Raw genomic sequence first — 23503 nt, 5'->3', positions numbered from 1 at the left:
TGGGAAAAATCCAGGAAATCCAAACCCTAAAATTGGGACAAATCCAGGAAACCCAAGCCCTGAAATTGGGGAAAATCCAGGAAATCCATGCCCTGAAATTGGGGAAAATCCAGGAAATCCAAACCCTAAAATTGAGGACAATCCAGGAAATCAAAGCCCAGAAATTGGGGAAAATCCAGGAAATCCAAGCCCTGAAATGGGGGAGAATCCCCAAAATCCAAGGCCTAAAACTGGGAAAAATCCAGGAAACCCAAACCCTAAAATTGGGAAAAATCCAGGAAACCCAAGCCCTAAAATTGCAGAAAATCCAGGAAATCCAAGCCCTGAAATTGGGGAAAATCCAGGAAACCCAAGCCCTACAATTGGGAAAAATCCAGGAAACCCAAGCCCTAAAATTGTGAAAAATCCAGGAAATCCAAACCCTAAAATTGGGAAAAATCCAGGAAACCCAAGCCCTAAAATTGGGGAAAATCCAGGAAATCAAAGCCCTAAAACTGGGGGAAATCCAGGAAACCCAAGCCCTAAAATTGGGAAAAATCCAGGAAACCCAAGCCCTAAAATTGGGAAAAATCCAGGAAACCCAAGCTTTGAAATTGGGGAAAATCCAGGAAATCCAAACCCTGAAATTGGGGCAAATCCAGGAAACCCAAGCCCTAAAATTGGGAAAAACCCAGGAAATCCAAGCCCTGAAATTGGGAAAAATCCAGGAAATCCAAACCCTGAAACTGGGAAAAATCCAGGAAACCCAAGCCCTAAAATTGGGGAGAATCCAGGAAACCCAAGCCCTAAAATTGAGGAGAATCCAGGAAACTCAAGCCCTGAAATTGGGGGAAATCCAGGAAACCCAAGCCCTAAAATTGGGGGAAATCCAGGAAATCCAAGCCCTGAAATTGGGGAGAATCCAGGAAATCCAAGCCCTGAAATAGAGGAGAATCCCAGAAATCCAAGGCCTTAAAATTGGGAAAAATCCAGGAAATCCAAACCCTAAAATTGGGAAAAATCCAGGAAACACAAGTCTTGAAATTGGGGGAAATCCAGGAAACCCAAACCCTAAAATTGAGGAGAATCCAGGAAATCAAAGCCCAGAAATTGGGGAAAATCCCGGAAATCCATCCCAGAACTGAGGCAGGACCCAGGAGACCAAGGCAGGGCTTTATTTTCCCACGTGACCCCAGGAAAAGGGGGGACAGGGACACCCCCACGTCCCGGGGGGCTCCGGGGGGAACCCAAACCCCTGGGAGGGCTTTCACCCCCCAGGAGGGGCCATCAGGAGCCTGGAGGCACCTCCAGAGCTTCCTCGGGATCCAGCAGGAGCCGGGAGAACTTCTGGTCCCCGAAGGCGGCGCTGAGGCGGCTCTCCAGGAAGCGCTGCAGCCCCAGGATGGACTGGACGTCCGCCTTGTCCTGGGAGGGGGAAAAGGGAATTCTCAGAGGGGCTGGACCCCCCAGAACCCCCAGAAGAGCCCCCAGGGGCTGCCTGACCTCGGTGAGGCGGTGGAACTGGCGCAGCAGGCGCCAGCCGTCGCGGGCGAACTCCTCGGGGCTGCGGTAGTGGGGGCTCAGCTTCTCCTGCAGCCGCGCCCGCATCAGCGTCAGGTCCATGGCGTCGCGGCCGTCCTGCGGGGCCGGCGGCGCGGTCAGCGAGCCCAGCCGGGCGGATCCCAGCCCTGATCCCACCCCTGGTTCTGATCTGTCATCTGATCCCACCTCCTGATCCTGATCCGTCCTCTGATCCCACCCCTGATCCCGATCCATCCTCTGATCCCACCCCTGATCCCACCCCTGGTCCTGATCCGTTCTCTGATCCCACCCCTGATCCTGATTCGTTCTCTGATCCCACCCCTGATCCTGATCCGTTCTCTGATCCCACCCCTGATCCTGATTCGTTCTCTGATCCCACCCCTGATCCTGATCCATCCTCTGATCCCACCCCTGATCCTGATCTGTTCTCTGATCCCACCTCTGATCCCGCTCCATCATCTGATCCCACCTCTGATCCTGATCCGTCCCCTGATCCCACCCCTGATCCATCCTCTGATCCCACCCCTGATCCTGATCCCACCCCCTGATCCCACCCCTGATCCTGATCCGTCCTCTGATCCCACCCCTGGTTCTGATCCATCCTCTGATCCCACCCCTGATCCTGATCCATCCTCTGATCCCACCCCTGATCCTGATCCGTTCTCTGATCCCACCTCCTGATCCTGATCCATCATCTGATCCCACCTCCTGATCCATCCTCTGATCCCACCTCCTGATCCTGATCCCACCTCTGATCCTGATCCATCATCTGATCCCACCTCCTGATCCATCCTCTGATCCCACCTCCTGATCCTGATCCGTTCTCTGATCCCACCCCTGATCCTGATCCCACCCCCTGATCCCAAACAGGGCTGATCCCATCCCTGATCCCACCCTTGATCCCACCCCTGATCCCAGATCCCACCCCTGATCCTTCCCCTTATCCTGTTATTGATCCCCGATCGCCCCCAGATCCCATCCCTGATCCTTCCCCTTATCCTGTCATTGATCCCTGATCGCCCCCAGATCCCATCCCTGATCCTACACTCTGATCCTGATCCCAAACAGGGCTGATCCACCCTTGATCCCCCCCAGATCCCACCCCCTGATCCTGATCCCAGATCCCATCCCTGATCCTACACTCTGATCCTGATCCCAAACAGGGCTGATCCACCCTTGATCCCCCCCAGATCCCACCCCCTGATCCTGATCCCAGATCCCATCCCTGATCCCCCTCAGATCCCACCTCTGGTCCAGAGCCTGCCCCAATCCCAACCCAGATCCCAATCCCACCCAGATCCCAGATTCCAACCACGATCCCATCCCTGATCCCGATCCCTGATCAGATTCCACCTGCTCATCAGGGAGCTGATCCCACCCCAGATCCCAGATTCCGCCCACTCACTGGGGAGCTGATCCCACCCCAGATCCCCCCCGATCCCAGATCCCCTCTGATCCCTCCTGCTCACCAGGGAGCTGATCCCTCCCCTGATCCCCCCCCAGATCTTGGATCCCTCCCACTCACCAGGGAGCTGATCCCACCCCTGATCCCAGATCCCAGACCCCATTGCTCACCGGGGAGCTGATCCCACCCCAGATCCCCCCCGATCCCGGATCCCAGACGCGGCGCTCACCGGGGAGCTGATCCCCCCCAATCCCGGATCCCAGACCCCGGCGCTCACCGGGGAGCTGATCCCACCCCTGATCCCACCCCAGATCCCCCCCAATCCCAGACCCCATCGCTCACCGGGGAGCTGATCCCACCCCTGATCCCGTCAGGTCCCAGATCCCTCCTGCTCATTAGGGAGCTGATCCCACCCCTGATCCTACTCAGATCCCAGATTCCACCTGCTCATCAGGGAACTGATCCCACCCCATATCCCACCCAGATCCCAGATTCCACACACTCACTGGAGAGTTGATCCCACCCTAGATACCCCCCGATCCCGGATCCCAGACCCCATTGCTCACCGGGGAGCTGATCCCACCCCTGATCCCACCCCAGATCCCCCCCGATCCCGGATCCCAGACCCCATCTGCGCACCGGGGAGCTGATCCCCCCCAATCCCAGATCCCATCTGCTCACCGGGGAGCTGATCCCACCCCAGATCCCCCCCGATCCCGGATCCCGGACCCCATTGCTCACCGGGGAGCTGATCCCACCCCTGATCCCACCCTGGTCCCAGATCCCCCCCGATCCCGGATCCCGGACCCCATTGCTCACCGGGGAGCTGATCCCACCCTAGATCCCCCCCGATCCCGGATCCCAGACCCCATTGCTCACCGGGGAGCTGCAGAGGCGCTGCAGGGGCCGGCAGGGCTCGTGGCACAGCAGCTCCAGCAGGACGAACTCGCAGCGCTGCGGGGTCGGCATCGCTGCTGAGATCCCGGCGGGAAGGGATCCCACGGGATCGCCCCGGCGGGATCAGCCCGGCCTCACCTGCTGGTCCTGGGGGCTCAGCTTGAGGGGGGGGCCCGGCTCCGTGTCCAGCTGCGGCTCCGGCAGGGGCGGGGGCAGCTCCTGGCACAGCAAACACGTCCACTCGGGGCTGCGGGATCGGCAACGGGGTCACCGGGATCGGGGCCCGGGATCCCCATGGGGCTGGGATCGAGGGATTGGCAACGGGGTCACGGGGGATCGGCACCTGGGGATCCCCATGGGGCTGCGGGATGGGCAACGGGGTCATATGGGATCGGGGCCCGGGGATCCCCATGGGGCTGGGATCAGCACCCAGGGATCCCCATGGGGCTGGGATCGGCAACGGGGTCACCGGGATCGGGGCCCGGGGATCCCCGTGGGGCTGGGATTGGCAACGGGGTCACCGGGATCGGCGCCCAGGGATCCCCACGGCACTGGGATTGAGGGATCAGCAACGGGGTCACACGGGTTTGGTGCCCAGAGACCCCCAAGGGGTGACACAGGGCAGTGGATCCCAGTGGGGTGACACGGGGCAGTGGATCCCAGGGGGGTGACACAGGGCAGTGGATCCCAGGGACATTGGGGGGTGACACGGGGCAGTGGATCCCAGATGGGTGACATGGGGCAGTGGATCCCAGGGGGGTGACACGGGGCAGTGGATCCCAGATGGGTGACACGGGGCAGTGGATCCCAGGGGGGTGACACGGGGCAGTGGATCCCAGGGGGGTGACACGGGGCAGTGGATCCCAGGGGGTGACACAGGGCAGTGGATCCCAGGGGGTGACACGGGGCAGTGGATCCCAGGGACATCGGGGGGTGACACGGGGCAGTGGATCACTGGGAGGGCAGTGGATCCCAGCGGATCCCGTACCTGGGCACGTCCTGCAGCGCGGGCAGGTGGCAGTGCAGGTGGAAGCAGCGCTGGCAGCGGTCACACATCACCACGGCCCCGGCCTGGCCGCACACGCGGCAGCACGACACCCCCGGGACCCCCGGGACCCCCGGGCAGGGGGGGGAGCCCGCGGCTGGGCCCGGATCCCCCGGGGGAGGCGGCAGCAGCCCCACGGGTTTGATGTCCCCAATGTCCCCAATGTCCCCGATGGGCGACTCCTGCTGCTCCTCCTGCGTGGGGAACACGGTCAGGGACAGGGACAGGGACAGGGACAGGGACAGGGACAGGGACAGGGGACAGGGACAGGGGCAGGGACAGGGACAGGGACAGGGACAGGGGACAGGGGACAGGGATAGGGGACAGGGACAGGGGACAGGGGACAGGGATAGGGGACAGGGACAGGGACAGGGGACAGGGGACAGGGACAGGGGACAGGGACAGGGACAGGGACAGGGGATAAGGGACAGGGGACAGGGACAGGGGACAGGGACAGGGACAGGGGCAGGGACAGGGACAGGGACAGGGACAGGGGACAGGGACAGGGACAGGGACAGGGGCAGGGACAGGGGACAGGGACAGGGACAGGACAGGGGACGGGGACAGGGGACAGGGACAGGGACAGGGACAGGGACAGGGACAGGGACAGGACAGGGGACGGGGACAGGGGACACACGGTCAGGGGACACGGTCAGGGACAGGGACAGGGGACAGGGACAGGGGACAGGGACAGGAACAGGGACAGGGGACATGGTCAGGGGACACGGTCAGGGACAGGGACAGGGGACACAGGGACAGGGGACACTAGAGGGGGTGGAGAGGGGACAAACGGGAAGGGGAGGGGGACAGAGGACACTCACCTGGGTGGGGAGGGGACACAAGGGACACTCACCTGGGTGGGGAGGGGACAGTGGGACACTGGAGGGGACATAGGGGACACTCACCTGGGTAGGGAGGGGACAGTGGGAACTGGAGGGGACACAGGGGACACTCACCTGGGTGGGGAGGGGACAGTGGGAACTGGAGGGGACACGGTGGACGCTCACCTTGACAAGAAGGACTCCGTGTGGCTGCACTGTCCCCGCTGTCCCTTCTGTCCCCGCTGTCCCCGCTGCCCCCGGTGTGCCCTCTGTCCCCTCTGTCCCCTCTGTCCCCGCTGTCCCCTGCTCGATGACGATGAGGCTGAACTCCTGCTCCGAGGGCCCCGGGAAGATGCGGAACACGGGCGGCTGCGCCGGGTCCAGCTCCAGGTCCAGCTCCAGGCGCTCCAAACTCACCCGCGGCTCCTTGGGGAGCCGGGGGCTGTCCTGGGCCCCGGGGGGACCCCTCCTGGGGACAGCGGGGTCACCCCGGGGTCCCCAAGGGGACAGCGGGGTCACCCCGGGGTCCCCAAACCTCCCCGGGGTCACCCCAGGGTCCCCAAACCTCCCCGGGGTCACCCCGGGGTCCTCAAGGGGACAGTGGGGTCACCCCGGGGTCCCCAAACCTCCCCAGGGACAGTGGGGTCACCCCGGGGTCCCCAAGGGGACAGCAGGGTCACCCCGGGGTCCCCAAACCTCCCAGGGGGACAGCGGGGTCACCCCGGGGTCCCCAAGGGGACAGTGGGGTCACCCCGGGGTCCTCAAAGGGACAGCAGGGTCACCCCGGGGTCCCCAAACCTCCCGGGGGACAGCGGCGTCACCCCGGGGTCCCCAAGGGCACAGCGGGGTCACCCTGGGGTCCCCAAACCTCCCGGGGGACAGCGGGGTCACCCTGGGGTCCCCAAGGGGACAGCGGCATCACCCCGGGGTCCCCAAACCTCCTGGGGACAGCGGGGTCACCCCGGGGTCCCCAAGGGGACAGCGGGGTCACCCCGGGGTCCCCAAACCTCCCAGGGGACAGCGGCGTCACCCCGGGGTCCCCAAGGGGACAGCGGGGTCCCCAAACCTCCTGGGGGACAGCGGCGTCACCCCGGGGTCCTCAAGGGGACAGCGGGGTCCCCAAACCTCCTGGGGGACAGCGGGGTCACCCCAGGGTCCCCAAACCTCCTGGGGGACAGTGGGGTCACCCCGGGGTCCTCAAGGGCACGGCGGGGTCACCCCGGGGTCCCCAAACCTCCCAGGGGACAGTGGGGTCACCCCGGGGTCCCCAAGGGGACAGCGGGGTCCCCAAACCTCCTGGGGGACAGCGGGGTCACCCCAGGGTCCCCAAACCTCCCCAGGGACAGCGGCGTCACCCTGGGGTCCCCAAGGGGACAGCGGGGTCACCCCAGGGTCCCCAAACCTCCCCGGGGACAGCGGCGTCACCCTGGGGTCCCCAAGGGGACAGCGGGGTCACCCCGGCGTCCCCAAACCTCCTGGGGACACGGACAGGGGGTCCTGGCACAGGGGGACAGGTGACAAGGGACAGAGGGCTCGCAGGGCCCATCCTCCCCTCCCCCACGCTCTAATTACCGCTTAATGAGCAGCGTCTTAACGAACTTCTCCTCCCGGGGGGAACTGCCAGGGTTCCTCCTGCAGAGGGGGACAGGGACACCCTGAAATGTCACCCCTGGGACAAGGGACAGCACGAGGGGGACAAGGGACAGGGAGTCCCACGGGTGGCAGGGGGTGACAAGGGACAGGGACTCCCCCACACTCACGTCCTCCCTCCGGTGACGCCGTTTCCAGGGCTGGGGGCTGGTGACAAACGCCACGTCAGGGACGTCCCGCAGGTCACCTCCCATGTCACCCCCATCCTTATCCTCGTGTCCCTCCCTGTGTCACCTCGCATGTCCCCTCCTCTGTCCCCATCCCTGTGTCCCCTCCCATGTCCTTGTCCCTGTGTCCCCATCCTGTGTCCCCCTCCCCATGTCCCCGTGTCCCCTCCCTGTCCCCATGTCCCCTCCCTGTCCCCGTGTCCCCTCCCCATCCCCATGTCCCCCTCCCTGTCCCCATGTCCCCTCCCCTGTCCCCATGTCCCCTCCCCTGTCCCCGTGTCCCCTCCCTGTCCCGGTGTCCCCTCCCTGTCCCCGTGTCCCCTCCCCTGTCCCCATGTCCCCTCCCGTGTCCCCATGTCCCCTCCCCTGTCCCCGTGTCCCCTCCCTGTCCCCATGTCCCCTCCCCTGTCCCGGTGTCCCCTCCCTGTCCCCATGTCCCCTCCCCTGTCCCCGTGTCCCCTCCCTGTCCCGGTGTCCCCTCCCTGTCCCGGTGTCCCCTCCCTGTCCCTGTGTCCCTGTCCCTGTCCCCGTGTCCCCTCCCCGTCCCCGTGTCCCCTCCCCTGTCCCCGTGTCCCCTCCCTGTCCCCGTGTCCCCTCCCTGTCCCCATGTCCCCTCCCTGTCCCGGTGTCCCCTCCCTGTCCCCGTGTCCCCCCATCCCCTGTCCCCATGTCCCATCCCCTGTCCCCGTGTCCCCTCCCTGTCCCCATGTCCCCTCCCTGTCCCCGTGTCCCCTCCCTGTCCCCATGTCCCCTCCCCTGTCCCCATGTCCCATCCCCTGTCCCCATGTCCCCTCCCCTGTCCCCATGTCCCCTCCCTGTCCCCATGTCCCCTCCCCTGTCCCCGTGTCCCCTCCCTGTCCCGGTGTCCCCTCCCTGTCCCCGTGTCCCCTCCCCTGTCCCCATGTCCCCTCCCGTGTCCCCATGTCCCCTCCCCTGTCCCCGTGTCCCCTCCCTGTCCCCATGTCCCCTCCCCTGTCCCGGTGTCCCCTCCCTGTCCCCATGTCCCCTCCCCTGTCCCCGTGTCCCCTCCCTGTCCCGGTGTCCCCTCCCTGTCCCGGTGTCCCCTCCCTGTCCCCGTGTCCCCTCCCCGTCCCCGTGTCCCCTCCCCTGTCCCCGTGTCCCCTCCCTGTCCCGGTGTCCCCTCCCTGTCCCCATGTCCCCTCCCTGTCCCCGTGTCCCCTCCCTGTCCCCTCACCCGTCTCGGGGCTCTCGGTGGCCGCTGGCTCCAGGCGGGGAGGTGACAGCTGGGGGGGAGGTGACAGCGTGGGGGGACCCTGGGGGACAGCGGCGTGGGGACATCAGGGGGTGGCCCCGGGGGTGGCACCCCCCCAATGTCCCCCCAGTACCTGCGCGGTGGGGGAGGGGCGGCCGGCGGGGGGAGGGCTCAGCGAGGGGGGGAGGGGCGGCTCCGAAATGATGGCACCTGGGGGGGGAGGGGAGGGGGTCAGGGGGACAGCGGGGTCCCCCCGACCCCCCTTGTCACTTGTCACCCCCCAAACAGGGTCCCCCCGACCCCCCTTGTCACTTGTCACCCCCCAAACAGGGACCCCTGTCCCCTGTCACCCCCTCCCTGGGACGTCCTGTCCCCTGTCACCCCCCAAACAGGGACCCCTGTCACCCCCTGTCCCCTGTCACCCCCGCCCTGGGACATCCTGTCCCCTGTCACCCCCCAAACAGGGACCCCTGTCACCCCCTGTCACCCCCTCCCTAGGACATCCTGTCCCTTGTCACTCCTCATCCCTTGGGGTGACCCTGTCCCCTGTCACCCCCACCCTGGTCCCCTCTGTCACCTCCCACCTGGCACTTCTTGTCCTTTGTCACCTCCATCCTGTGACCCCTTGTCCTTTGTCACCTCCCACATGGAACCCCCTGTCCCTTGTCACCCCCATCCCTTGTCACCCTGTCACCCCCTCCCTGGGACATCCTGTCCCTTGTCACCCCCTGTCCCCTGTCACCCCCCCTGTCCCTTGTCACCCCCCAAACAAGGACCTCCTGTCCCCTGTCACCCCCTGTCCCTTGTCACCCCCTGTCACCCCCTGTCCCCTGTCACCCCCACCCTGGTCCCACCTGGCTCCTCCTGTCCTTTGTCACCTCCATCCTGTGACCCCTTGTCCTTTGTCACCTCCCACCAGGGACCTCTGTCCCTTTTGTCACCGCCACCCTCACCCCTCCGTGCCCTTGTCCCTGCTGTCCCTGGTGTCTCTGTCCTGCTGGGCGTCCCCCAGTGTCTCCTGGCTGTCTCCAGTGTCCCCACTGTCCCCAGGTGTCCCCTGGGTGTCCCCACTGTCACCCAGCTATCCCCAGCAGTCCCCATTGTCCACAGGTGTCCCTTGGCTGTCCCCACTGTCCCCGGTGTCCCCAGGGGTCCCCAGCTGTCCCCATTGCTCCCAAGTGTCCCCAGGGGTCCCCAGGTGTCCCCAGCTGTCCCCCAAGTGTCCCCACTGTCCCCAGGGGTCCCCACCTGTCCCCAGGTGTCCCCATTGTCCCCAGTGTTCCCTGGCTGTCCCCACTGTCTCCCAGCAGTCCCCACTGTCCCCTGGCTGTTCCCTGGCTGTCCCCACTGTCACCCAGCAGTCCCCAGTGTCTCCAGGGGTCCCCAGCTGTCCCCCAAGTGTCCCCGGTGTCCCCTGGCTGTCTCCAGTGTCCCCAGCTGTCTTTGATGTCCCCAGCTGTCCCCAGGTGTCCCTGGTGTCCCCAGGTGTCCCTGGTGTCCCCACTGTCATCCAGCTATCCCCAGCAGTCCCCACTGTCTGCAGGTGTCCCCTGGCTGTCCCCAGTGTCCCCAGTGTCCCCAGCTGTCCCCATTGCTCCCAAGTGTCCCCAGGGGTCCCCAGCTGTCCCCAGTGTCCCCAGTTGTCCCCTGGCTGTCCCCAGCTGTCCCCCAAGTGTCCCCGGTGTCCCCGATGCCCGCGATGTCCCCGATGTCCCCGATGTCCCCGGTGTCCCCATTGTCCCCAGCTGTCCCCACTGTCACCCAGCTATCCCCAGCAGTCCCCATTGTCCACAGGTGTCCCCTGGCTGTCCCCAGCAGTCCCCATTGTCCCCATCTGTCCCCAGCTGTCCCCCAAGTGTCCCCGGTGTCCCCAGCTGTCCCCAGTGTTCCCTGGCTGTCCCCAGCTGTCCCCATTGTCACCCAAGCGTCCCCGGTGTCCCCGGTGTCCCCAGCTGTCCCCAGCTGTCCCCGGTGTCCCCAGCTGTCCCCAGCTGTCCCCAGTGTTCCCTGGCTGTCCCCAGCTGTCTTTGATGTCCCCAGGTGTCCCCACTGTCCCCACCTGTCCCCAGCTGTCCCCAGCTGTCCCCAGGGGTCCCCTGGCTGTCCCCACTGTCACCCAGCTATCCCCAGTAGTCCCCAGTGTCCCCAGCTGTCCCCAGCTGTCCCCACTGTCACCCAGCTATCCCCAGCTGTCCCCAGCTGTCCCCAGCTGTCCCCAGTGTCCCCGGTGTCCCCTGGCTGTCCCCAGCTGTCCCCAGCTGTCCCCACTGTCACCCAAGCGTCCCCGGTGTCCCCATTGCTCCCAGCTGTCCCCAGTGTCCCCGGTGTCCCCTCACCGAAGCTCTGGGCGCTCCTGGTCCAGCCCTGCGGGTCCCACTGGAATCTCATCTCCCCCTGCGGCTCCAGCGGCTCCAGCGGCACCCCCAGAGCGCGGAGCAGCTGCGAGTGGATCTGGGGACAGGGGGGACATTGGGGACACTGGGGACATTGGGGACATTGGGGACACGGGGACATCAGGCACCCCCAGAGCGCGGAGCAGCTGCGAGTGGATCTGGGGACACAGGGACATTGGGGACACTGGGGACATTGGGGACATCAGGCACCCCCAGAGCGCGGAGCAGCTGCGAGTGGATCTGGGGACACAGGGACATTGGGGACATTGGGGACATTGGGGACATTGGGGACATTGGGGACATTGGGGACACTGGGGACACTGGGGACATCAGTCACCCCCAGAGCGCAGAGCAGCTGCGAGTGGATCTGGGGACAAGGACACAGGGGACACTGGGGACATTGGGGACATCGGGGGCATTGGGGACATCAGGGACACAGGGGACATTGGGGACATCGGGGACATTGGGGACATTGGGGACATTGCGGACATCAGGGACACAGGGGACAAAGGGACATCGGGGACACAGGGGACATCAGGGACCCTGAGAGCCTGGAGCAGCTGCGATTGGATCTGGGGGCATCGGGGACATTGGGGACACTGGGGACACTGGGGACACTGGGGACACTGGGGACACTGGGGACATTGGGGACACTGGGGACATTGGAGACACTGGGGACATCAGGGACACTGGGGACATTGGGGACATTGGGGACACTGGGGACATCGGGGACACTGGGGACATTGGGGACATCGAGGACATTGGGGACATCGAGGACATTGGGGACACGGGACACTGAGGACATCGGGGACATTGGGGACATTGGGGACACTGGGGACATTGGGGACACTGGGGACATCACGGGACACAGGGGACACTGGGGACATTGGGGACATTGGGGACATTGGGGACACTGGGGACACTGGGGACATTGGGGGCATCAGGGACATTGGGGACACTGGGGACATTGGGGACACTGGGGACATTGGGGACATTGGGGGCATTGGGGACACTGGGGACATTGGGGACATTGGGGGCATTGGGGACATCAGGGAACACTGGGGACATCACGGGACACAGGGGACATTGGGGACATTGGGGACATCAGGTGTGACAAGGCACAGTCCAGCAGTGGCTTCGCCCCAAGGGCTCACGGTGCTGGTGACAAATGTCCCCAGGTGTCCCCCGGTGTCCCCTGGTGTCCCCAGGTGTCCCCAGGTGTCCCCATGTGACCCCAAGTGACCCCAGGTGTCCCCAAGTGCCACCCCCAGCCCGACATGCTGCTCTGGGGGGCCCGGGGGGCTCTGGCTGCCCAGCAGGGAGTGGGGAAAAATGGGGAGAAATTGGAAAAATGGGGGAAAATGGGGGAAAACTGAGGGAAATTGAGAAAAAGGGGGGGAAATGGGGAAATGGGGAAAAATGGGGGAAAATGGAGAAAAATGGGGGAAAATGGAGAAAAATGGGGTGCAGCCCCTCACCAGCCTCCGGGAGAGCAGCAGGACTGTGCCGTGGGGATGGAAAAATGGGGAGAAACAGGAAAAAAATGGGGAAAAATAGGAGAAATGGGGAGAAATTGGTAGAAAATGGGGAAAATGGGGAGAAATTGGGAGAAATGGGGAAAAACGGGGGAAAATGGGCAGAAACGGGGGTGCAGCCACTCACCAGCCTCCGGGAGAGCAGCAGGGCAGTGCCGTGGGGTTGAAAAAATGGGGAGAAACAGGAAAAAAATGGGGAAAAATGGGGAGAAAGGGGGTGCAGGCACTCACCAGCCTCCGGGAGAGCAGCAGGGCAGCGCCGTGGGGTTGAAAAATGGGGAGAAACAGGAAAAAAATGGGGAAAAATGGGGGAGAAATGGGGAGAAATTGGGAGAAAATGGGGAAAATGGGGAGAAATGGGGAAAATCGGGGGAAATCGATGAGAAACGGGGGTGCAGCTGCTCACCAGCCTCCAGGAGAGCAGCAGGACTGTGCCGTGGGGTTGAAAAAATGGGGAGAAACAGGAAAAAAAGGGGGAAAAATGGGGGATATGGGGAGAAATGGGGAAAATGGGGAGAAATTGGGAGAAAAATGAGAAAAATGGGGAGAAATTGGGAGAAAAATGGGGAAAATGGGGAGAAATGGGGAAAATGGGGAGAAACGGGGGTGCAACCGCTCACCAGCCTCCGGGAGAGCAGCAGGACTGTGCCGTGGGAATGAGAAAATGGGGAGAAACAGGAAAAAAATGGGGAAAAATGGGGGAAATGGGGAGAAGTTGGGAGAAAATGGAGAGAAATGGGGAGAAATGGGGAAAATCGGTGGAAAATGGGGAGAAAGGGAGAAAAATGTGGGGAATTGGGCAGAAAGGGGGCGCAGGCACTCACCAGCCTCCGGGAGAGCAGCAGGGCAGCGCCGTGGGGATGAGAAAATGGGGAGAAACAGGAAAAAATGGGGAAAAATGGGGGAAATGGGCAGAAAGGGGGTGCAGGCACTCACCAGCCTCCGGGAGAGCAGCAGGGCTGCACCGTGGGGTTGAAAAAATGGGGAGAAACAGGGAAAAATGGGGAAAAATGGGGAGAAATGGGGGAAATGGGGAGAAATTGGGAGAAAATGGAGAGAAATGGGGAGTAATTGGGAGAAAAATGGGGAAAATGGGGAAAAACGGGGGAAAATGGGGAGAAACGGGGGTGGAGCTGCTCACCAGCCTCCGGGACAGCAGCAGGGCGGCGCCGTGGGGATGAAAAAATGGGGAGAAACAGGAAAAAAATGGGGAAAATGGGGAGAAATGGGCAGAAAGGGGGCGCAGGCACTCACCAGCCTCTGGGAGAGCAGCAGGGTGGCACCGTGGGGATGAAAAAATGGGGAGAAACAGGGAAAAAATGGGGAAAAATGGGGAGAAATGGGGGAAATGGAGAGAAATTGGGAGAAATTGGGAGAAAAATTGGGAAAATGGGGAGAAACAGGGAAAAATGGGCAGAAAGGGAGAAAAATGTGGGGAAATGGGCAGAAAGGGGGTGAGGCACTCACCAGCCTCCGGGAGAGCAGCAGGGCGGCACCATGGGGATTAAAAAATGGGGAGAAACAGGAAAAAAATGGGGAAAAATGGGGGAGAAATGGGGAGAAATTGGGGTGCAGGCACTCACCAGCCTCTGGGAGAGCAGCAGGGCGGTGCCGTGGGGTTGAAAAAATGGGGAGAAACAGGAAAAATATGGGGAAAAATGGGGAGAAACGGGGTGCAGGCACTCACCAGCCTCCGGGACAGCAGCAGGGCAGCGCCATGGGGATGAAAAAATGGGGAAAAGCAGGGAAAAACAGGGGAAAATGGGGAGAAATGGGGAAAATGGGGAGAAATTGGGAGAAAAATGGGGAAAATTGGGAGAAATGGGGAAAAATGGGGAAAATGGGGAGAAATGGGAGAAATTGGGAGAAAACGGGGAAAATGGGGAGAAATGGGGAAAAACAGGGAAAAATGGGCAGAAAGGGAGAAAAATGTGGGGAATTGGGCAGAAAGGGAGAAAAACGTGGGGAAATGGGCAGAAAGGGGGTGCAGGCACTCACCAGCCTCCGGGAGAGCAGCAGGGTGGCACCGTGGGGTTGAAAAAATGGGGAGAAACAGGAAAAAAATGGGGAGAAATGGGGAAAAATGGGGAGAAATGGGGAAAATGAGGAGAAATGGGGAAAATGGGGAGAAATGGGGAAAATCGGGGGAAAATGGGGAGAAACGGGGGTGCAGCTGCTTACTGGCCTCCAGGAGAGCAGCAGGGCGGTGCCGTGGGGATGAAAAAATGGGGAAAATGGGGAGAAATTGGGAGAAAATGGGAAAAATGAGGAGAAACGGGGAAAAACGGGGGGAAAACAGGGAAAAATGGGCAGAAAGGGAGAAAAATGTGGGGAACTGGGCATAAAGGGGGTGCAGGTACTCACCAGCCTCCGGGAGAGCAGCAGGGTGGCACCGTGGGGTTGAAAAAATGGGGAGAAACAGGGAAAAAATGGGGAAAAACGTGGGGAAAGGGGGTGCAGGCACTCACCAGCCTCCGGGAGAGCAGCAGGGCAGCGCCGTGGGGATGAAAAAATGGGGAGAAACAGGGAAAAAATGGGGGAAAAAAGGGGGAAATGGGGAGAAATTGGGGTGCAGGCACTCACCAGCCTCCGGGACAGCAGCAGTGCAGCCCCGTGGGGGCTGTCGAGGGCGCGGGCGCCGAAGCGCAGCACGTGCTCCTGCTGCCGCTGCGCCCGGCTCAGCGCGCGCTGCTGCCGCTGCAGCCGCTCCTGCCGCCCCTCGGCCGCGCGCTGCGGGGACACCGCGGTCACCGCCGTGTCACAGGGAGGGGACACGAGGGGACACCACGGGGTGGTGCTGACCTGCACGTCGCACACCAGCGCCTTGCTGCGCTTGTTGAGCTCCCGCATGACCTGCAGCACGGCCAGCTTCACCTCCACCTGCAGCCGCTGCTGCGCCTCCGACAGACCGCGCATGCTGCGGGACACGGGTGTGGGGGGACGTTGGGGACATGGGGGACACGGGGGACACGGGGGGACACCGGGGCACACGGGGTGTGGAGGGGACGCCGGGGACATGAGGGGACACGGGGGGACACGGGGGGACACCGGGGGACACGGGGGGACACGGGGTGTGGAGGGGACGCGAGGGGACACAGGGATGGGGCAGGGACATGAGGTGACATGGGGACATGGCAGGGACACGAGGGGATGCGAGGGGACTTGAGGGTTCACAAGGGGACACGGGGGACACCGGGGGACACCAGGGGACACAGGGGGACACCAGGGGACACCAGGGGACACTGGGGGACACGGGGGGACACGAGGGGACACGGGGGACACGGGGCGTGGAGGGGGCGCGAGGGGACACAGGGATGGGGCAGGGACATGAGGTGACATGGGGACGTGGCAGGGACACGAGGGGACACGAGGGGACATGAAGGACAGGGCAGGGACACGAGGGGACGCGAGGGGACATGAAAGGACACGAAGGGACGCGAAGGGAGCCGAAGGGATGCAAAGGGACACGAAGGGACATGAAGGGACGCGAGGGGACATGAGGGGACACAAGGGGACGCGAGGGGACATGAAGGGACACAAAGGGACGCGAGGGGACACGAGGGGACACCGGGGGACACGAGGGGACATGAGGGGACACGGGGGGACACGGGGCGTGGAGGGGACGCGAGGGGACACAGGGATGGGGCAGGGACGTGAGGCCACATGGGGACGTGGCAGGGACACGAGGGGACACAAAGGGACGCGAGGGGACACAAGGGGACGTGAGGGGACACGAAGGGACATGAAAGGACACAAAGGGACGCAAGGGGACGCAAAGGGACATGAAAGGACGCAAGGGGACACAAGGGGACATGAGGGTTCACGAGGGACAGGGCAGGGACACGAGGGGACGCGGGGGGACACGAGGGGACATGAAGGGACACAAGGGGACGCGAGGGACAGGGCAGGGACATGAGGGGACACGAGGGGACACAAGGGACAGGGCAGGGACATGAGAGGACACGAGGGGACACGAAAGGACACAAGGGGACGTAAAGGGACGCGAAGGGACGCGAAGGGACGCGAGGGGACGTGAAGGAATGCAAGGAGACGCGAGGGGACACAAAGGGACGCGAGGGGACGCGGGGGGACATGGGGGACACGGGGGGAAGCGAGGGGACACGAGGGGACACGGGGGACACCAGGGGACACGGGGGACATGGGGTGTGGAGGGGACGCGAGGGGACACAGGGATGGGGCAGGGACATGAGGGGACACGAGGGGACACGAGGGGACACGAGGGGACACGAGGGGACACAAAGGGACGCGAAGGGACACAAAGAGACGCGAGGGGACGCGAGGGGACATGAGGGGACGCAAGGGGACGCGAGGGACAGGGCAGGGACGCGAGGGGACGCGAGGGGACACGAAGGAACGCCAGGGGACACGAGGGGACACGGGGCGTGGAGGGGACGCGAGGGGACACAGGGATGGGGCAGGGACATGAGGCGACACGGGGACGTGGCAGGGACACGAGGGGACGCGAGGGGGACACGAAGGGACATGAGGGGACACCAGGGGGCACGAAGGGACGTGAGGGGACGCGAGGGTTCACGAGGGGACACGAAGGGACAAAAGGGGACACGAAGGGACGCAAAGGGACACGAAGAGACATGAGGGGACACGAAGAGACACGAGGGGACACGAGGGGACACTGGGGGACACGAGGGGACACGAGGGGATGCAAAGGTTCACAAGGGGACACGAAGGGACGCGAGGGTTCACGAGGGGACGCGAGGGGACGCAAGGGGACGCGAGGGACAGGGCAGGGACACGAGGGGACACGAGAGGACACGAGGGGACACGAGAGGACACGAGGGGACACCGGGGACACGGGGTGTGGAGGGGACGTTGGGGACACGGGGGACATGGGGGGACACGAGGGGACACGAGGGGAGACGAGGGGACACGGGGCACGGAGGGGACGCGAGGGGACACAGGGATGGGGCAGGGACATGAGGTGACATGGGGACGTGGCAGGGACACGAGGGGACACGAGGGGATGTGAGGGACAGGGCAGGGACACGAGGGGACATGAGGGGACACAAGGGGACACGAAGGGACTCAAGGGGACACGAGGGGACATGAAGGGACACGAGGGTTCACGAGGGGACACAAGGGGACGCGAGGGGACATGAAGGGACATGAAGGGACACGAGGGGACACGAGGGGACACGAGGGGACGCGAGGGGACATGAAGGGACACAAAGGGACACGAAGGGACGCAAAGGGACGCGAGGGGACTTGAGGGTTCACGAGGGGACATGAGGGGACGCGAGGGGACACGAGGGGACACGAGGGGACACGAAGGGACACGAGGGGACGCGAGAGGACGCAAGGGGACACGAAGGGACACGACGGGACGCAAAGGGACAGGGCAGGGACACGAGGGAACGCGAGGGGACGCGAGGTGACACGGGGACGTGGCAGGGACACGAGGGGACACGAAGGGACACGAGGGGACGCGAGGGACAGGGCAGGAACACAAGGGGACACGAAGGGACGCGAAAGGACGCGAGGGGACGCGAGGGGACGCGAAGGGACGCGAGGGGACTCGAGGGACAGGGCAGGGACACGAGGGGACACGAGGGGACACAAAGGGACGTGAGGGGACATGAAAGGACACAAAGGGACGCGAGGGGACGCGAGGGGACACGAGGGGACGCGAGGGGACACAAAGGGACGCGAGGGGACGCGGGGACACGCACAAGGCGCGCAGCTCCTTGGCGCAGCGCTGCACCGCCGCGTGTTTGTCCGCCAGGCGCTGCAGCAGCGCCACCAGCACCGAGCGCTGCTGCCGGATGGCCTCGTCCAGCGGCTGCGAGCTGCACACGGCGGGAACAACGGGGGAAAACGGGGGAAATGGGGGGAAAAAATGGGGGGAAATGGGGGGAAACGTGGGGGAAAACATGGGGAAAACATGGGGAAAACATGGGGGAAAACATGGGGGAAAACATGGGGAAAAACATGGGGGAAATGGGGAAAAACATGGGGGAAAACATGGGGAAAAACATGGGGGAAAACATGGGGGAAAACATGGGAGAAAACATGGGGGAAAACATGGAGGAAATGGGGAAAACATGGGGGAAAAACATGGGGGAAAACATGGGGGAAAACATGGGGGAAATGGGGGGAAAACATGGGGGAAATGGGGAAAAACACGGGGAAAAACATGGGGGAAAATATGGGGAAAACAGGGGGGAAAACAGGGGGAAAAACATGGAGGAAATGGGGGGAAACGTGGGGGAAAACATGGGGGAAAACGTGGGGAAAAACATGGGGGAAACATGGGGGAAATGGGGAAAAACACGGGGAAAAACATGGGGGAAAACATGGGGGAAATGGGGAAAAACACGGGGAAAAACATGGGGGAAAACATGGGGAAAATGGGGAGAAATGGGGGAAAATAGGGGAAAATGGGGAGAAATGGGGAAAAACACGGGGAAATGGGGAGAAATGGGGAAAAACATGGGGAAAATGGGAGAAATGGGGAAAAACATGGAAAAAACAGGGTAAACATGGGTGAAAACATGGGGAAAATGGGGAGGAATGGGGGAAAATAGGGGAAAATGGGGAGAAATGGGGAAAAACATGGGGAAATGGGGAGAATTGGGGGAAACGGGGGAAATGGGGAAAAACATGGGGAAAATGAGGGGAAATGGGGAAAATGGAGAAAAACATGGGAAAAATGGGGAGGAACAGGGAGAAACAGGGAAATGGGGAGAAATGAGGAGAAATAAGGTGGAAATGGGGGAAAAGGGCGGGAAATGGGGCAAAACATGGGAAAATGGGGAAAAACGTGGGGAAAACATAGGGAAAATGGGGAGAAGTGGGGGGAAACGGGGAAAATGGGAAAAAAGGGAAAAAACAGGGGGAAAATGGGGAGGAATGGGGAAAAACATGGGGAAAATGGGAGAAGTGGGGGGAAACGGGGGTAAAATGGGGAGAAATGGGGAAAAACATGGGAAAAACGGGGTAAACATGGGTGAAAACATGGGGAAATTGGGAGAAATGGGGAAAAACATGGGGAAATATGGAAAAATATGGGGAAAATGAGGGGAAATGGGGGAAATAGGGAAAATGGAGAAAAACATGGGAAAAACGGGGAGGAACAGGGAGAAACAGGGAAATGGGGAGAAATGAGGAGAAATAAGGTGGAAATGGGGGAAAAGGGGGGGAATGGGGCGAAACATGGGGAAAACGGGGAAAAACGTGGCGAAAACATGGGAAAAGTGGGGAGAAGTGGGGGGAAACGGGGAAAATGGGAAAAAGGGAAAAAACGGGGAAAATGAGGAGGAATGGGGAAAATGGGGAGGAATGGGGAAAAACGTGTGGGAAATGGGGTAAACATGGGTGAAAACATGGGTAAAATGGGGAGGAATGGGGGAAAATAGGGGGAAATGGGGAGAAATGGGGAAAAACATGGGGAAATGGGGAGAATTGGGGGGAAACAGGGGAAATGGGGAAAAACATGGGGAAAATGAGGGGAAATGGGGGAAATAGGGAAAATGGAGAAAAACATGGGAAAAATGGGGAGGAACAGGGAGAAACAGGGAAATGGGGAGAAATGAGGAGAAATAAGGGGGAAATGGGGGAAAAGGGCGGGAAATGGGGCGAAACATGGGGAAAACGGGGAAAAATGGGGAGAAGTGGGGGGAAACGGGGAAAATGGGAAAAAAGGGAAAAAACAGGTGGAAAATGGGGAGGAATGGGGAAAAACATGGGGAAAATGGGAGAAGTGGGGGGAAATGGGGGTAAAATGGGGAGAAATGGGGAAAAACATGGGAAAAACGGGGTAAACATGGGTGAAAACATGGGGAAAATGGGGAGAAATGGGGAAAAATAGGGGGAAATGGGGAGAAATGGGGAAAAATATGGGGAAATGGGGAGAATTGGGGGGAAATGGGGAAAAACATGGGGAAAATGGGGGAAATAGGGAAAACGGAGAAAAACATGGGAAAAACGGGGTAAACATGGGTGAAAACATGGGGAAAATGGGGAGGAATGGGGGGAAATGGGGGAAATGGGGAAAAACATGGGGAAAAACATGGGGGAAATGGGGGAAATAGGGAAAATGGAGAAAAACATGGGAAAATGGGGAGGAACAGGGAAAAACAGGGAAATGGGGAGAAATGAGGAGAAATAAGGTGGAAATTGGGGAAAAGGGCGAGAAATGGAGGGAAATGGGGTGAAACATGGGGAAAATGGGGAAAAACGTGGGGAAAACATGGGAAAAGTGGGGAGAAGTGGGGGGAAACGGGGAAAATGGGAAAAAGGGAAAAACGGGGGAAATGGGGAGGAATTCGGAAAAACGTGGGGAAAATGGGAGAAGTGGGGGGAAATGGGGGTACAATGGGGAGAAATGGGGAAAAACAGGGGGAAATAGGGAAAAATATGGGGAAAATGAGGGGAAATGGGGGAAATAGGGAAAATGAGGAAAAACATGGGAAAAACGGGGAGGAACAGGTAGAAACAGGGAAATGGGGAGAAATGAGGAGAAATAAGGGGGAAGTGGGGGAAAAGGGTGGGAAATGGAGGGAAATGGGGCGAAACATGGGGAAAATGGGGAAAAACGTGGGGAAAACGGGGAAAAACGTGGGGAAAACGAGGAAAAACGTGGGGAAAACATGGGAAAAGTGGGGAGAAGTGGGGGGGAAACGTGGGGGGAATGGGAAAATGGGTGGAAAATGGGGGAAATGGGGAAAAACAAAGGGAAAAAGGGTAAAAATGGGGAGAAACATAGGGAAAATGAGGAGGAAACAGCAAAAAAGGGGAAAAGAGGGAGAAATGGGGGGAAATGGGGGGAAGAAATGGAGAAATGGGGAAAATGGGGAAAAATGGGGGAATCAGGAGAAATGGGAAAAAGCATGGGAAGGAACAGGGAAAAATGGGGGAAATGGGGAAAAACAGGGAGAAACGGGGAGAAAATGGAGGAGAAAATGGGAGGAAAAGAGAAAATTAAAAAAGGGAAAAGAGGAAAAGGAAAAAAGGAAAAAAGGAAAAAAGGGAAAAGGAAAAAGGGGGAAGGAAAAAGGGAAAAGGAAAAAGGGGGAAATGGGGCAGAAAAGGGGAGAAAAAAATGAGAGAAAAGGGGAGAAAAAAAGAAAAGTAAGTTTCTTAGCTCATTACCCATTAATAAGCTAATTAATCTTCATTAAGCATCAGTTATTTAATTAATTCAATTAGTGAATTAAGGGTTTTTAGTTAATGAGATACTCCAGGTAACAGATCCTGTAATTTAATCACTAATTACACTAATTTCATTAATCCAATTAGATCTTACCCATCAAAACTGCTTTTTGTGCCATTAACGACCATGTAAATGAGCTAATTAATAAGACAATCAAGCTAATTAAATATGTCCCCAGCTAAGCAATCAAAACACTCATTAATTGCCTCAGAAGTTTGACCAATTAAAAACCAGCAAAGCCGTAAAGAAAACCCAACTAAGATTAATTAAAAAAGAAATTAATTTAAACAACCAATTCATCAGCCATTAATTAGTCATTAATTAGCTCGTTCTGGTTCAAGCCACACCCGCTCTGCTAATTAATGCTCGCCTTTCCCAACCCTTCAGCACCTGCCCCACTAACGAGCTTTAATAAAATCAGTGATAAAACCAGTAATTTTAATTAACAGGAGTAATTAACCAGCACTTATGGATGGTCACAGTGCTAATTAGCACTAATGAGGCTCTACAGGTGCTCACAGTGCCAATTAACGCTAATGAGGCACTCACAGGTGGTTACGGTGCTAATTAGTGCTAATGAGGCACTCAGGGATGGTCATTGTGCTAATTAGTGCTAATGAGGCACTCAGGGATGGTCATTGTGCTAATTAGTGCTAATGAGGCACTCACAGGTGGTCACGGTGCTAATTAGCGCTAATGAGGTATATTGGTGGTCACTGTGCTAATTAGCGCTAATGAGGCACTACAGGTGGTCACTGTGCTAATTAGCACTAATGAGGAACTCATAGGTGATCACAGTGCTAATTAGCGCTAATGAGGCACTCATGGGTGGTCACAGTGCTAATTAGCGCTAATGAGGAACTCATAGGTGGTCACAGTGCTAATTAGCGCTAATGAGGCTCTACAGGTGGTCACAGTGCCAATTAACGCTAATGAGGCACTCACAGGTGGTCATGGTGCTAATTAGCACTAATGAGGCACTCACGGGTGGTCACTGTGCTAATTAGCACTAATGAGGCATGAAACTCATGGGTGGTCATGGCACTAATTAGCACTAATGAGGCATGAAGGCACTCACAGGTGGTCGTGGTGCTAATTAGTGTTAATGAGGTATGCAAGCACTCACAGGTGGGCACAGTGCTAATTAGCACTAATGGGTCACAGGGCAGTGCTAATCAGCACTAATGAGGCATGCAGGCACTCACAGGTGGTCACTGTGCTAATTAGCTAATTAGCTCTAAGGAGGCATGCAGGCACTCACTGGTGGTTGCTAATTAGCTGAGGAATGCTAATGAGGCGTGGCACTCACGGGTGGGTGCTAATTAGCTAATGAACACTAACGAGGTGCAGCACTCCTGGGAAGTGCGGTCCTAATTAGCTAACAAGCGTTAACGAGCGCTAAGGAGGCAGGTACTCACGGGTGAACACGGTGCAGTGCTAATTATCTAACAAGCGTTAATGAGCTCTAATGGGCACTCACGGGTGGGCGTGGGTGCCGTGCTAATTAGCTAATTAGCTAATGAGTGTTAATGAGCACTAGGCACTCACGGGTGGGTGTGGTGCGGTGCTAATTATCTAATGAGTGCTAATGAGCGCTAATGAGCACTAATGAGCACTAATGAGCACTAATGAGCACTAATGAGCACTAATGAGCACTAATGAGCAC

General features: G+C 59.9%; 1 protein-coding gene across 4 annotated transcripts in view; it reads right to left on the bottom strand.

Annotated features, from left to right (window-relative positions):
* Nucleotides 1-1138: 1138 nt before the first annotated feature.
* TRIM28 (tripartite motif containing 28) overlaps nt 1139-23503 on the bottom strand; it is a 28507-nt gene continuing 6142 nt past the window's right edge. The window contains exons 5-18 of one of the 4 annotated variants that reach the window (XM_072921539.1): nt 18356-18472; nt 15450-15564; nt 15231-15377; nt 11056-11170; nt 8853-8929; nt 8702-8780; nt 7450-7486; nt 7262-7321; nt 5825-6158; nt 4812-5062; nt 3962-4070; nt 3806-3880; nt 1483-1617; nt 1139-1404 (exon numbers count right to left, since the gene is read on the bottom strand). In XM_072921539.1, coding sequence (XP_072777640.1) covers nt 1267-1404; nt 1483-1617; nt 3806-3880; nt 3962-4070; nt 4812-5062; nt 5825-6158; nt 7262-7321; nt 7450-7486; nt 8702-8780; nt 8853-8929; nt 11056-11170; nt 15231-15377; nt 15450-15564; nt 18356-18472 — 1789 coding nt within the window. In that variant the 3' untranslated portion in view covers nt 1139-1266. The remainder of the gene's footprint in view (nt 1405-1482; nt 1618-3805; nt 3881-3961; nt 4071-4811; nt 5063-5824; nt 6159-7261; nt 7322-7449; nt 7487-8701; nt 8781-8852; nt 8930-11055; nt 11171-15230; nt 15378-15449; nt 15565-18355; nt 18473-23503) is intronic. The other 3 variants (XM_072921540.1, XM_072921541.1, XM_072921542.1) reach the window with 3 other exon arrangements.

Source organism: Taeniopygia guttata, chromosome 37 (assembly GCF_048771995.1).
Source record: "Taeniopygia guttata chromosome 37, bTaeGut7.mat, whole genome shotgun sequence".
Lineage (NCBI taxonomy): Eukaryota > Metazoa > Chordata > Aves > Passeriformes > Estrildidae > Taeniopygia > Taeniopygia guttata.
This window is presented reverse-complemented; position numbering and strand designations above follow the sequence as displayed.